This window comes from Chelonoidis abingdonii, chromosome 5 (genome assembly GCF_003597395.2).
Source record: "Chelonoidis abingdonii isolate Lonesome George chromosome 5, CheloAbing_2.0, whole genome shotgun sequence".
Lineage (NCBI taxonomy): Eukaryota > Metazoa > Chordata > Testudines > Testudinidae > Chelonoidis > Chelonoidis abingdonii.
Window position 1 is genome coordinate 21,779,487 of NC_133773.1, and position 15,703 is coordinate 21,795,189.

General features: G+C 46.3%; 1 protein-coding gene across 1 annotated transcript in view; it reads left to right on the forward strand.

Annotated features, from left to right (window-relative positions):
• Positions 1-15,703, forward strand: part of HERC3 (HECT and RLD domain containing E3 ubiquitin protein ligase 3) — a 112,024-nt gene that overhangs the window by 17,091 nt on the left and 79,230 nt on the right. Inside the window, exon 2 of the mRNA XM_032767485.2 lies at positions 337-601. Within this exon, the coding sequence (XP_032623376.1) occupies positions 376-601 (226 nt within the window). The 5' untranslated portion in view covers positions 337-375. The remainder of the gene's footprint in view (positions 1-336; positions 602-15,703) is intronic.

Genomic DNA, 15,703 nt, shown 5'->3' on the forward strand with positions numbered 1-15,703 from the left:
TTAGCACTCTTGTATAGTGCTTTTCCCTGCTAGATCTCAAAACACTTTAAAAAGTAAGCACCATATCCCTGTCTTGTACATTGCCAGGGCAACTAAATAAGGCACAGTAGCTGTGACACACTGAGTCTATAGCGGAGCGGGAGTGGAGCCCAGGAGTCCTCATTCTACTGTTTAATGCCCAATTTGTTGGTAAGGATTAAAGGTGAATCCATGTAGCAAATACACAGACATGACGAGATTAGACAGGAAATATTTTTCTGTTGGTTCCGCTTCCTTCTGAGAACAGGATGTGGTTGCATCACTTATTCATCACTTTTCATTTCTCTTCTTCCCCAGGAAGGAAAAAGGCTACATGACTTGCTGAAGGGAGAGAAAATGTTATGTTGGGGATGTTGGTCTTTTGGCCAGCCTGGGATAGGTAGCAATCTCCAAGCAACCATCCCTGAGCCACAGGTGTATGGATTCATTCACGACCAAAACATCAAGGAGGTGGCTTGTGGAGGAAACCATTCTGTTTTCTTATTGGAGAATGGAGAAGTTTACACCTGTGGCTTGAACACCAAAGGACAGCTAGGCCATCAGAGAGAGGGAAGCAAGCCAGGTATGTGGATTTTTTTTTTGTTTTTTTGATACTTCAAACACCAGTTGCAGTGGTGGGGCACGTGTATGAATTCTTTGTGATTCAGCAATGACTGGAGCTGATGGGCATGCTTAGTTGTACAGAATTAGGGTGCTGAATAAGATAGGTTTGGTTATCAGAATCTATAGCTATAGAATGGTGGGATGGGGAGAGAAATAACCGTGACGTATCGAAGCATTGCACAATGGTAGAGGCGTCAATACAGGCGTAGATGATCTGGGGCAGAAGTTTCCTACTTTGTGTCAATGTGACTTGCTTTCTCTTAGTGTTGTAGCAAGGGAGGGCTGTTAGTTACAAGGTTCTCCCCTGCCTCTAAGACTTTACTGTGTTCCCCAGAATCAAAGGTCTCATTAGTGTAGGGGTTGACGTCTTGCTAGGAGCAACCCTGGGGGCTGCTCCTGCTCCTTGTGGTATCAGTGGAAGCTTGGTCATTGCTATCAGTGGGAGTGAACCTATTTTTAGCACAGTTGCTGATAGCAGGGTTTCTTTAGACAGGTGGAAAACGAGGGTGTCTTCTGAGAACCCTGTAGCAGGGTGTCATGGGGTACGGCCTTCATCACCAGACTGGTGCCTCCTTGAGTTGGGGATTAGCTCGAGGCCAACACTCACATCTGTGGTCTGCACACCAGCACTCTGTCTCTGTTCCTGCCTACGGCTCCTCTCAGTTTCCAGAACGGCAATGACTTCTTTGTGACTCCGGCTAGGTCATCATCTGTGTTTTGCTGTCCAACAGTCCAGCCACTTCCCCAGTGGCGAGTAGTGGGGACCCAGGCCATCCCAGGGACTGTGTAACTAGCAGTCTCCTGCTGCTCTTCTGTGCCCTCTGTCAATCCTACTCTATTTCCCTTGGCCATTTCCCCATGACCCCAGCACCTTCTTCACCTTCACCTAAGGGCACTCAGCTGCTCAGTCCCAGCAGCCAGCCAGCAGCTTCATCTTGTTTCCCTGGTTCCTGCCAGCAGCTGCTCTGCCCAAAGTGCTTCGTTCTCTCAGCCCTTCAGTGACATGGTCCTTAATCCCCGGGCTCCATGAGAGAAACTGGTCTTACTCTGCCTTGCAGCTCGCTTTTATCTGAGCCTGGTGGGCCTGGATTGGTTGCTCCCTACAACTCTTCCCTGATTGGCTGTGCTTCACACAAGGACTCGCCTCCATTGCTCCTTCTGGGCAGGGCATGATTAACCCCTTTTATGCCTGTGTGGGGTAGGGACCCCATCTGACAGGATTCTCAGATGAATCTGTGCCACAGTCTGTCCCTGTCCCTTCACCTCTGGAACAAGGTATTTCCCCCCCCACACACACACACTTGCCTCCCCATTCTGTGTTAGCCAGCAGAGCCTGTGTGTACAAATTGTGGGTTCTCAACCCCTCCCCTGCCATGTGCCCACAAGCGTGAGTCAATCCCCTTACCTTTATTTTTTTGGAAGGAGTTACAGACCTTCGTAAAACTGATCTCTCTAACAGTAACATCCCAGTTTGCTTGGATCTGCTTTATATCTTTCTCGCTCCAGTGTGGTGCAAAGAGCTGGATTTCTTGGCTGTGATTTTTACTGAAAACAGAATATTAAATGGTTTAAAAAACAACAACCCCAAACCAACACTTCCCTCCCAGGCATCCCCAATCCAGGTCAAGGCTATTTCTGCCCTGCAAGGTAGGGGTGTGATTCCCCTGCTCACGCATTTATACCCACGCTAGCTCTGATTGAGGTAGATAAATAGCAGCCTATTCACAGTAGCTCAGGTAACAGCCACGGAGACATTTGAACTTTTTTGCAGATAACGGTTTAAAGCTCTGACACACTAAAATGGGAAGACAACAAAAATCTGTATCACAATACGCTTCAGAACACAAGGACGTATTCAAAAGTTTTAAAAAAACAAAAACAGGAGAAAAGGATGAAGTTGTGTGTGCACTGCAGATGGTGTGGTCCAGTTATTAAATGTAAATATTTATGGGCTAATAGTTCTAAGTCTGCAACAGTAAACTGATTATTGAAATGAAAAGTTTTATTTGGGGAGTAGAAGTATATTGTTTTCTTAAACTCAGAGGTGGTGGTGTGTTTTGAGTTTGGTTTTAGTTCTGCAGCAAACGACATTGAATTCCATTCATCAAAGCTTTCATCTACTGAATACTTTTCCCCCCAGTCTTTCTGGCCACCAAAATAACCCCCCATAGTTACCCAGAAAAATTATGAATTGCTTTTTCCACTGATTTTTGACCTGTTTTTGTTGCCGTAGTAATAAACACAGATACATTCCTAAAAACAAATTAAGTAAAATAAAAACAGAAAACAAAGAGCCGCACTCATTTTGTAAAGGGGGGAGTGGCCCAAATAAAATAAGGTTGGTGGGTGACTTGGAAATGGTTGTGTTCCCTTGTCCTATTGCAATTCCTTTGGTCCTACAACTTATTTTTCGATTTGTTATTTATTTATGAAGGATGGGGTTTCAGAAGTGCCTAACTCACTTAGGAGCACAAATCCCACTGACTTTCAGTGGGACTTGTGCTCCTCTGTGACTGCAGCATTTTTGAAAATCCCACCGAGAATCAGAGACAAAAATTTAAAAATCACGCACTTGTGTGGCTTAGTACCCACTTGGGTCATTTTTATTCAGCTGGATACAAATATTTCTTCCCACAGATCTTATTGATTAGTTGCGTTGCTGTTTCACATAACGGCACCCTGATGTTGCTTGGGTCTTCTGTGCAAAGGTACTATATGGCGACATAATAAGAGACAGACTGTACAGAGTTTTCAATCTAAATTCACAAAATAGACAAAGGTGGGAGGGAAAACGGAGACACAAAGAGATTAGGTGATTTGCTCTAGGTCATATTCATGTCTGCATTCGGAATAGAATCCAGCTGTCCTGAATCCAAGTATGGTGCTCTGTCCGCTAGATCATGCTGCTTCCCATAAAGATTTTGCCAAGGCTGCAGCATGGAATTGGGAGGATGGGATAGGAAGCCCTTGGATTGATCCCAAGTTCACCTCTCCAGCATAACCACAGAGCCATTGCTCCTACTGCTGATTATCTCAAATATTTAATTGCTTTTGAAAATGTTACCCAAACCACATGCTCTCTGAGAGCATTTCAGTGTCATTTGTAAGTCATTGTGTCGCTCATGCTATGGTTCAAAGCAGTGCTTTGGGTCGCACCTCTCCAGAGTTTAGTGCTGACTACGTGAAAGGTAGCTGGGGATGCTCAGGAGCGCAGTACTCAAAAAGGAAGGAAAGCGTCTTCCTATCTCAGATTCCTAGTTTCTTTATACACATGCAAGAGTCTGAATGGTGAGAGTGGTTTTAAAGATTCTGAAGGCTCCCAGCCTGCTGCTCCATTGGCTGCAGGAGGCCTATCTGCAAGGTCAGGGTCCAAGTTACTAAGCTTAACTTGTGAGTAGGGGCGATAGGAACTGGGTATTCCGGCTGCCCTCCGCCGGATTTTTATGGCTAGACATTGAAATGACCTGACTTATTGTCCTACTCTCTGTTAGCAAACTGTGAATCCATAAATAAGGCTTCGCTTTCATAGAATATCAGGGTTGGAAGGGACCTCAGGAGGTCATCATGTCCAACCCCCTGCTCAAAGTGAGGGAGCTACGGAATGGGTATACTCGCTGGTGTCCCAGGCTGCTAGCGGGGGAGGGACTGGGTAACAAGTTTGTATCTCCTTCCGATCTTAGCACCTGCATGTGTGTGGTCGGGGGGCAGCGTGGAAAGTAGCGGGGGAAGTCTGGTGGCCAGTTGTTGAGCGTTGCTGGAAAGGGCTGCCAGTGCTGTTACTTTACTGCACTCTCCATTGATCTAGGCTTTGGGGCCCAATATGTACCCAGACTCCTGTTAGTTTATTGGCACAACCTGGCTGTGGCTGAAGCAGTGGAAATAGTGTGTGATCCCAGCTATGCCAGTGGGTTTGTGGCTGTCTGGATTACCCCCAGAAGTGGGTAGGGTCCCCTAGGAGGCTGTTGAACCCAAGCTGGGCAGAGGATAGACACAGATTTGTTGTGTCTCCCAGGCAGCCTTGGCTGGAAGGGCAGCTGCCAAGCCCCACCTGGAATGTGGAAAGGTTTACGTTGCCCTACCACATGGCTTTGCTGTCTCAGAGAACAGGGAAAACGTTCGGCGGTCCTGAGCCTTCTGAAGTCAGTGGGGAAAAACTAGGTGACTTCAGTGGGGTAGGATCAGGCCCCCAGCAGTTTGCATCTCTAAGGGGAGATTCCCATTCCCCCCCCTTATCGCCCTGTGGGAGCTTTTTGCAGTTGCTGCATCAAAAGTCTCCAGTAGTGTTTTGGGATCGTGCCATCATGTCGTCACGTCCAAGATGGTTCCTTCCCTTGGTGACATTTGCTCTTTAGCAAAATTCTGAGTGGGACTTTCAACAGCGCTGCACATCAGCCTAACTCTGCTCCCATTAAATCAATGGAAGTTTCACCAGCAACTTCAGTGCGAGTAGAGTTAGACCAGCACTGAGCACTTCTGAATGTCCCACTTTATGTCCCTTTCCTAATTCCAGCTGACTAGTGCATTCTCCTGCCCCACATCTGTGCATCCATCAATTAGATGGTCACTTTATAATGCCTGCTTCTGTCAATGTCCTTAAACATCAAACGGTAGGATGTCTGTGTTCAGGTAGCTCCTCCTGGATGAGTGTCCCACATGTTCAGAGAGCAGCTCTGGAGATGCAATAGGGCTCAGAAAGTGGTAAGTTAAGAGGTGGGGTGTATTGTCACCTCAGGCAGGCACGTGGCTGTAATACAAAAATCATACAGGAACAGCAGGTAAAATCCCAATCTGAAAGGCTGGACTCTGGTCCTCCCTCCAGTCTAGGGTATCAGACCCACTGGGGCTCGGCTGTCAGAGTAGAACTTGTAGAGATTTCTTCTTTTCTGCTAACTCCCTTCTCCCTGATTCGACCACTTGTGCAGAATAGGCAGAGCAGAGCAGTTAGAAGTGGAAGAGCCTTACTGAAAGGACCCTCTGCAAAGACAGGGTATATTTCCTCCTCTTTGTGCTCTTCTCTTCCATCCCCCCACCCCCGAGAGTTACCAGTTTAATGTCTGACATGTCTCCAACTTCACATGATGACTTTTTATTGGAGTCGCTGTAAATGTGCTCCCAAGACTTAATTTGTAAGTTTTGACTGAGTCACCCATGGGTGTAGAAGCTCTTTGTCCTTTGGCATGGATTCCTTAGAGTCCCATCTCACCTTGGCTGCCCTGCATGATCCACAGCTCGTGGTGCTGCCGAAAGGGGCATGTCGCTTCAACAGCAGTTGCTTTTGCATGGAAGTAGCAGAACAGGTTGAGGGGCACTAGGCAAGGGTTCTTGCTGGGTGTATGGTGTTGGCACCAGGGGGCTACGACCCCAAATGGGTCTTCAGTGGCTCCCAGTGGAGCAGACTACTGAAAGGTCCACAGTAATTAACTTGCATACACTGCAGTTTATTCGCGAAGGAATTACACAAGAGGTAAAGGGTTACATTAAGCACATAACTCCAATGTTAGACATTAAAAACTATACAGTAAGAGCGATACATTCCTCTTAGCGAGCCTCTCTTTCACAAACATACACAAACAGGCCTGTGCTAGCCTCACACAGTTCCTGCTTGGCAAACAGAGAAGATGGTTACCGAATTCTATGGATGACTTCTCTCCAGGTCTGGTCTCCTTAGCCCTCTGGTCTGTCTTGGATTCCCTCGAGGCCAGGCCTTGGCTATCTGGAGACCCCTCTGGCTCACAGTCCTACTTGAGCCCACGGAGCATAGTTTTGGCTACTCTGTCTAGCAGCGTTGTTTCTTTAAGCGACAATTAAGAAATTCCACAACAGTAATTTAATTTGCTTGATTTTTATACTCTTTTTCCTCAAAGGAGTTATATATCTTAAAAGCATCCCCAGTGGGCATGTGGCTACTAATTTTTACCTAATTAATACTTTAGGAGGAGACTGCAAAGTGATGCCAACTGAACATTAACCCACATTCACTCCCTTATCAATCATTCTCTTCAGCCCCCTGTGTGATGGCCTTCAACAGGGTCGAGACGCCCCGGTCAGCCCATGCTCCACTCAGAATGTTCTGCATATGTTGTTTGCTTTCAAGTGGACATATTTGCTGACCCAAAGATCAGTACTGATCATTCCTGCAGTATGGAGCCAGTCAGTTTCACCTCTGCCATCTGCCTGATGCTAAGAGAGAGATTTTGCTCCCTGAATCCTCTTTTGTTTGTTCAGTATGGCCACACCATTTGGGCACCATCCCAACGTACGGTATGCTGTGTTGTTATTCATGCCGCACCAGATGTGTGCTGAGCCATTTAAAAGATACAGGCTCTGTTTATTCAAGTTTTTTTCCTTGTACCTGGAGGTATGGTACCAGCGGCTCCATTTGGCATTGTAGGTCCTTGGTCTTCACGTCCTGCAAGGGCCCACTTTTTCAGATGGGCCATGTCTCAGGGAACCTATAATGCTAAGATGGGGGTTGGGGTAGGGTGGAGAAGGAAGCCTGCACCTTTCCTCTAGCAACAGGAAGCAAAGAAAACCATGCTTCCCTTACCACCATTGCCTGTAGAGCTGCAGATCGACAAGGCATCAGTGTGTCAGTTTGCATTATGTAGGCTATCAACGCAGCTTGGGGCTTGACATGCAAGTAAGCTTTACTTTAAAAAAAAAAAAAAAAAGATTTTGGAGAGTTGTAGGAATATCCACATAATGATCCATATCCCCTGGATTTCTCTGTCCCTGACGGCCTGTACTCTGCAAATTGAACTGCACTTATTCTAAACTCCAGTACACGGTTAGCTGTGTCCGGAAATCTCAGTGCTCGCTCCAGAACCCTGCTAACAGATGTGTATCTTAAATGGAAAGGCTATGCGGCTGCTTGGTCCCCGCTTAACCTCTTGCAGCTGGATGAGGAGTTAGCTGTGCCAGGGCTGCTTCATTTAGACTGTGGGAGGAGCGTGAACGGGAGTCGTTGCACTCACTGGAAGCAGCCCTGGGAGGGAGCAGGTCCCAGATGGAAAGCAGTGCCTGGGGGAAGGCGGGGTTGGTGACTGTACGGACTGGGTGAGCAGTAGGGTAAGATGGAGAGCTGCTTGGCAGGATGGCAGCAGTGGCACAATTGGGAGGGTTGTTGGTTTGCAGCTGTGCTCCCCTCTCCCTCGTCAGTTTCCTTTCTTGTTTGCAGAAAGACAAACTGAAACAGGAAAGAGAGGAAATAAAGGCGGTTTAAGCGCCAGTGACCTGCTGGGCTTGGTGCTCCCACCCATGCAGCCTGAGTGAAGAGGTTTTTCACAAGGGAGCTAAAGGGAATGTGGAAGATTCTTCCCCCTGCCTACACAGGAAATGTCAGCACAGCTCAGAGCTGCAGGAGTGCACTTCCTTAGCCCTGTGGCAGATCTGCTCTCTGCTCTCCTGGTTTGTATCTGCCCTGCCTCCAAGCCCTCTGGTGTCTTCTCTGCACTGCAAAATAGAACTCCACAGTGCATAGGCAATAACGCATGGTGTCCCTGTAGACTTTCCATTCTGCACTGTTTGCAGCAGAAACACAGCGGTTCTGCTTTTAGGAGTCAGTTGTCAAATCAGAGGATGCTCCTATTTTACGGTCTTGTCCTGGGTGACTTTTCCGGGGTAGGGAAACCCGAGCAGAGCAGCACAAACCATTTTGGGACCACTCAACTTGTTAAGAATCAGAGATTGCAGATGGAAAAGTATCTTGAAGTGATCAGAAATATCTCTTCTGCAACCACAGAAAAAGTTAACCTCTCTTCAGAAAACAGTCCAACCCCTTTACCCCTGTAAGGACACCTTCAGGTCATCATTCACAATCACAACACATTTTTACTTGAGCGACTTTCGTGTAAAACATGCCCCTCCCATAATTTATTGATTGTTCAATTTTGGCATCATTTGTCCCCTTTACCCTAGTTCCTCCCTGCCCAAAGTGTATAAACTCCTATTAAAGTTCATTTTGTTTTTCCAGTGAGACAATAAAGAAAATCGTGCTGCGAGTTTTAACTCTTAGCTAAGGGAGCAATAGGACAGATTCTAGCAAGTTAGGGGAAAATTGTAATCCACCTGGCACTTGCTTGTTGCTGTTTCTCTTCTGGCAAGACATGAAATGTCCCAGAGGCCTGGTAATTACCCCAACAACTGGAACTTCAGATGTAAACCTGCATTCTGCAGTTCCTCAGTTCCACTCAAACCACGAACAAAGCACTTTTTCTCATCAAGATAATCAATTGGCTCTCTCCAGCCTCTCCCTTCTAAATAAGGTCTCTTTTTGGAAACCAAAAAAGCTCAGACCAATTCAAGGTTCGCAGCAGCATCTGAGAGGATCTGGCATTCCCTCCTTTTCGGTAACACATAGTGCAGCTGTGAAAGGCTGCTCTGTCTTATTTCTTGGCTTACCCTTTAAACCACCTGTCTAAGGGAGGAAAGCTTACAAACACTCGTCTCTACTCTTTTTTTAGAATGCCCTTTGAATGTTGTGCAAACAAAGAAAACTAAATTATTCTGTTCGTTTCTTTAATGTAATATCATTACAGCTTCCTGGCCTTACTCCTGCACTGATGCTAGGGAGCATATTTCTTTATGCTTTGCCACTGCTTTTCCACTGAACAAGCACTATTAAATTACTGAATTGCTTAGCCTTGAACTTCACAATGTTTTTACTATGTTTACAGGAGAAGACTGGACTTTTCCTGAAATCCACATTGATGCCTATGTTTTAGCTGGGATATTTTTATGACTCATTTGTACTTTAGCCCTATGGCAATGGCAGAATATCCAGCATTTTGATGTTTTCTCCAAACAGCCTGAATATATTCACAAGAACTACAGCAAGAATCTCGCCCCCTCCTTTTTTTTTTTTTTTTAACTAGATGGTTCCAGAGACAGCAAGCTGCTTTCATACTGTATCTATCTGGGAGCTGTGAAATCACTGCCTCATTGCACATCCTACACTTCCTCAAACTACCACTTTCTTCTCTTACGTATCTTGCTAAAGCAACAATTTGGTTGGAATGCACTTACTTGTGAATTTAGCTTACCGAACGATTCATGAACCGGGGTCAGAGTAAACGCCAGTCCACACCAGGGAACTGTCTCATAGTACTCGGAGTGTGTGTAAATGACATCAGTCTATCTCAGGGCTGAGGGTTACTTAAGTCATTTTAAAATGTCAGTAACTGTCTGAAATGCTGCTTTCAATCCCCCTGCTCTCGTAGTAGTAGGATATTCTTGAGCAGTATTTGTGAAAGTAATTTGGATTGCACTGGGGGGAGGGAAGCAGCTCTAAGAGAAATGATCATAGAAATACAGGGCTGGAGGGGACCTCGAGAAGTCAAGTCCAGCCTCCTATGCTGAGGTAGAACCAGACCATGCCTGACAGGTTTGTCTAACCTGTGCCAGAGCTAAGACCCACTCATCTGCCATGGAACATTGTTCTCTTTGTTGTCATACTACAGCAGACCAATGGTCCTTCAGCTTGGGTACCTAGGCGCCCACACTGATAAATACCAAATACTATGGAGAAGGTGTTCAATAATCACCATAACACACCCTCCTGGGCTATGACTTGACTGAAGTACATGAACAGAGGCTCTTTGGGTGTTTTTTTTTTAAGCTGTAGATGATGTTAGTGTTAATGTCTGATCCCTTTAATCTACATGTCCATCCAGCCCTCAAAGCAGGTAAACCCTGGTTGAGCTAGAGAGTAGTTTGTTAATCTGTGATCAAGTGGAGAAGGAGGTGGGTGCAGAGATGGAATCCTGAATTTACTTAGTGTGTTACTCTCTTTTTCCCACTGATGCTTCTACTCAATAAGAGCATAGCTTTCAGCTCCCTGGCCAGTGCTGATCATCCATGCACGGTAAAGGGCCAGTAACCCTGTTGTCCAAGAGTGTGTGAGCTGCCACAGGAAAGGATGCTGAGAGATCAGCCATAGCAGCACACCCTGGTCTGCAGGGGTGGGATTCCTCTTTTGAATATGAGTGGACTTTTGAGTTGGTGCTGTGTGTCGTTTCCTGTCTGAAAAATGGGCTGTCGGTCATCCGGAGCTGTAACAGGTTGGTTTCAGCTGTCGCAGTTCTCCAGACAGACGTAACAGGAATGGCATCTTCATTGAAGATCTGGTGGAGCTACATGTGCTAGCACATACAGGCTGGAGGTTGGTGAATAATTCAAGCACCCATTAATAATACTAGTGGCTGACTTCAACTCTGTGTTGATTAAGCTGTATGCGGTGACTGTTTGTTCCCAAACTGCAGAGCAGTATTCATTTGGCACAAACAACAGGGCCAAAGCAGAGGTACGAAGGCCCCAAGTGTCTGCTTTGCAGGGAATTCCTCATAGTTTTCATATCAAGACAGTATGAGAAGATACCTTCATTTTCAGGTGTTCCAGGTGGGGCCAGTATGTCAGGCTACAGTTAGTTTTACTCCCAAGTATGTGATAACTGGTCGGAATGGCAATAACCATCCTTGTACACCAATATAGATGGGTTGTTTGGCAAGATGATTGTTCAGATGGAAAGTAGTTGGTTCTGCCTTGTTTTCACTAAGGATTAGTCTTCATTGTTGGAAATAAGTAGTCAAAATACCATGTTTTGGCTAAGATTCCCTTCAGTGCTATGGAAATCATTTCCAGTGTCTGCAATACAAATGTCATCAGCATATGCATACTTCTGGGCCTGCATTTCAGGAAGGTTGCATGAGTATATAGCGAACAAAAAGGGAGCCAAAACTGGCCTTTGTGGAAGGCCATTGCAGAGAATTTTTAAGGTGACTGATTTTTTTCCCAACTTGCAGAATGAATCTTCAGTTACTAATAATTTCTCAAATGAGCCGCACCATTGGCCAAGAAAGAATAATTACAGGAGCTTGACAACCAGCCCAGTGTGCCACACAGTGTCCTAGGTTGCCATCAGGTGAAGACTACACTACCTTTCTTTCCTGACTCAAACGCATTTTCTGTGTCTTGAGTCAGACAACGTACCTGATCTTGCATGTGTTGTCCCCGCTGAATCCAGCCTGAATGCAAGGCAGCTGAGGGCTTGTCTAAACTACCGCACGGGGTTGATCTAAGATATGCAACTTCAGTTACATGAATAGCGTAGTAGCTGAAGTTGACGTACTTAGATCTGTTTACCACGGTGTCTTCACTGTGGTAAGTCGACAGCTGTTGCTTTCCTGTCAACTCAGCTTCTGCTTCTTCTGGTGGAGTACTGGAGTTGACAGGAGAGCACTATAAAACGATCGCTGCCCGCCTATCTGACGGGTAGTGTAGACAAGTCCTGAGATCAACTACCTTATTATTCCACGTCAGGATTAGTCTATCAGTTTATAGGTAACACGCAGCAGAGAAATTGGTCAGTTGCTCTTCGGGTTCATCAATGATTTCTCTGACTTGGGAACAGCTTTGACCTCTGCTCTGCACCAGACTTTTGGGATCCAAAGTACAGCAATTCAGAAATCAAAGCTGCCTGCTTTTGATGATTGGATGAAGTTGTGGATGTCACCAGAAGCGTTGGTAGTCTGCAGTTGATGTGTGATCTTGATTTTGATCAGTGAAAGGAGTCATCAGGTTTGTTTCCACACATAGAGCAGCTATCTCTCCACAACCATCATTTGAACTGCATGGCTGAAAACTTTTGTCTTGATTAGGATGTCTTCCATTGACCACGAGCTGAAATGCAGTGCAGTTTGCTGTGACTGGGTGTTCCTTCTTGCCCAGACTGGAATATCCACTCAGTCTCTGAATAGTTTGCCAGGTTTTGTGATCGCAATGTGTGAAGACAGTTTTTTTCCCATTGTTCTTGTCTGTACTTTTATTGAAAACCTCTTTTTCATTCTTGGCAGATTTAAATTCCTGATATAGTCTGGTTGCATCAGATGACCAACCAGGAAGGGATTGTTGATGAAATCCCAAGCTTTGTATTTCTTTGTAGCAGCTAGAACTTTATTGCCGTAAGCTTGGTATTCAGCAGTGATATTGTTCTCAATATCTGATTCCGAGTCTTTCCCACAAGAGACTCCAGTTCAGATTGGAACGGGTCCTACCTTGCCTTCTAAAAATTCCATCAAGGCTGCTGGAATTTTTATGCCTGTTTTGATCAGGCATGGCCAATGCTGAGATCAGCAGTGCCAGTCTCCTCATCAGGTCCAAATGATGTTATCGAATGGCAGGCTAATGACTGATATTGGGGATTGTTGTGGGAGGGGAGATGAAATGGTCTGTTCTACTACCACTCTGTTAGATATGTAGGCAGAAACAGAAGGTTTATATAACACGCAGTGTGCTCTGGAAATGAGTTGATTCTGTTATGGTAGTGTCCAGTGACCCCAGTCAAGATAGGTGGCCCTATTGTTCCAAGTACTGTACAATCATGTTGGGAGATATGTTCCAAAGAGCATGCAATCTAAAGGCCTTCACTTGTAGTGCTGTTCAGAAGAACAAATGTCATGTCAGTTATTTGGGGGATAACAAGAGCCTTGTTGTCTTCTAGGATGGGCTTGGGAGAGAAGATAAAGGAATGGGGAAAGTGAAGAAAAACTGATTAGAGAGACTAAAACATGCTTGCAATAAAATTAAATTTAACCTCCTCTCCCCTTTTTAGGCTAATAAGTCCACTGGCATTTAATCAGCCAAGGAAATCGTTATTAGTTTGTAAACACAGGGAGTGTCCTAAAGTTGTGTTGGTATTTACAGCACCGTTAGTGTGAATGTTGATTTGCAGATGTTAGAAATAACAAAATGAGGAGCTAACAATTATACTTGTAGATAACACAATGGTAGAGACCGCAACTGATCAGATGATGTGAGTGGTGCTGACAGACCATGGACAGGTGATCAGAGTGTGATGAAGAGAGCAAGTTCTTGGTAGGTTTTTCCCTTTGAACCCTTTTGATAACAATTAATTGAACTGTTGTGTTACCTGCTCCAGTCTTAGGGCTGGTCTACACTGCGGGGTGGGGGGGAATCGATCTAAGATATGCAACTTCAGCTATGCTATTTGCGTAGCTGAAGTCAAAGTATCTTAGTTCGACTTACTTGGCCATCCTCACAGTGGCGAATCAACTGCCACAGCTCTCCCATCGACACTGCTTACTCCTCCTGCCAAGGTGGAGTATGGGCATCGATTCGCGGATTGATTTATCACTCCTAGACGAGATGTGATAAATCGATCCCTGATATATCGATTACTACCCGCCGATTTGGCAGGTAGTATAGACATACCCTTACAGGCGCCAGTTCAGCCTTATTCTGAAAACATTTAGTTTTAAATTTAATTCTGAATTATCTGACTCGCCAGCGTTGTTTTTAGTAACTACCCATTTGAGTTTTGGCTTTATTAACAAAACAGCAATCAGGGAACATAAATAAATAAGCTCAAACTTCCCCAGACTTGGCTGCTCCCAGGATTCTCTCAAGCCGCTCAGCCTACATTGTAAATGACCCTTGCTCCTCTCCTCCCCGAGCCAGTCCCCATCTCTCTTGTATCCACAGGTAATGAGCCACCTGCCTCAGTGAGTCAATCAAACCTTTCCCACAAGCAACCAGAGTAGAATGTTTCAGGCAAAGCCTGTTACGCTCCTTCATGACCCTAGTCTCTTATAGGAAACTGAACATTCTTGCGCCACCCCCGTCCCATCCTTCCCTGATGCCCCACCCCTTCTGAAAGGCCCAACCCCCACTCACTCTATCCCCTCCTCTCCATCGTTCACTCTCCCCCACCCTTGCTCACTTTCACCAGGCTGAGTCAGGGGATTGGAGGGTGGGAGGACTCTGATTGGGAGTGCAGGCTCTGGGATGGGGCCGGGGTTAAGGGGTTTGGGGTAGAGGAGGGGGCTCAGGGCAGGACAAGGGCTTGGGGTGCAAGCTCTGGGAGGGATTTGGGTGCAGGAGGGGACTCTGGGCTGGGGCAGAGGCTTGTGATGCGGGAGGAGTTGAGCGGTGTGGGCTCTGTAAGGGAGTTTGGGTGCCGGAGGAGGCTCAGGGCTGGGGCAGGGAGTTAGGGTGTGGGAGAGGGTTCAGGGTGCGGGCTCCAGCTGGGCAGCGCTTACCTCAGGCTGCTCCCAGAAGTGTCCAGCATGTCCAGCTCCTAGGTGGAGGGGCCAGAGGGATCTGCAGTTCCTGGCCAATGAGAGCTGCGGAGCCACTGCTCAGGGCAGGGACAGCACACGGAGCCTCCCTGACTGCCCCTGCACCTAGGAGCTGGACATCCCGGCTGCTGCCGGGAGCCATGTGGAGCCAGGGCAGGCAGGGAGCCTCTCTTCCTTAGACTCACTGTGCTGCCGACTGGACTTTTAGTCAAAAACTGGTCACCTGGCAACCCTACTCGCTTAACCGAGCGGTGTTTTTTTCTGTTGTCAGCTAGGGATTCTGCTGCTTACTGCCTTGATGACCGGGGAGATGGGAACTAGGTTTTCTTCTTGGCTATAAAAAATCTTTATATTTGAATTATCTACCCCTTTCTGGAACAAAATCCACAGATCCTGAATCACTGTGGTTGACTTTATCCACGCTGCTGTGAGTCAGACCAGCACAGCCACCTCCGTGTTCTGCACTGCAAAGGTTACTTTTCTAATTGGCTGAGTCAAGGTGTGTGGTTGCTGTCAGCCTTAAAATAGAGTGACTTCATATGTACATGGGTGACAGGAGGTGGCATCCTCCAAAATGTGCTGGGGGGAAGGTGACATGTATGGGGACTCGTCCAACCAGGTACTTTGAAAATGGGATTTGATTTAAAAGTTAGTGTGTGTTATGGAGACACCGTAACCCTCTGCTTCACTGCCTGTTTTGTTGGAGTCCCTGACCCTCACCCCCTTTTTTTTTATTGTGTATTTTTTATTGTGTTGCTGTGCAATCATGTGCTGTTATTTCTGCAGGACCTCTGGGGAGTGAATGGCGTCTGATCGTGTAATTAAATATGGTCATAATGCTTATGTGCAGGGAGGCAAAATGAGTTGCACTGGCCGACTTTGGCATTTCCTGCCTTTTGAGCGCTTCAAGTTACAACCTTAATACTCTCTTGGTGTGGGGTGTGGGCATTGTATGGGACCATACACGC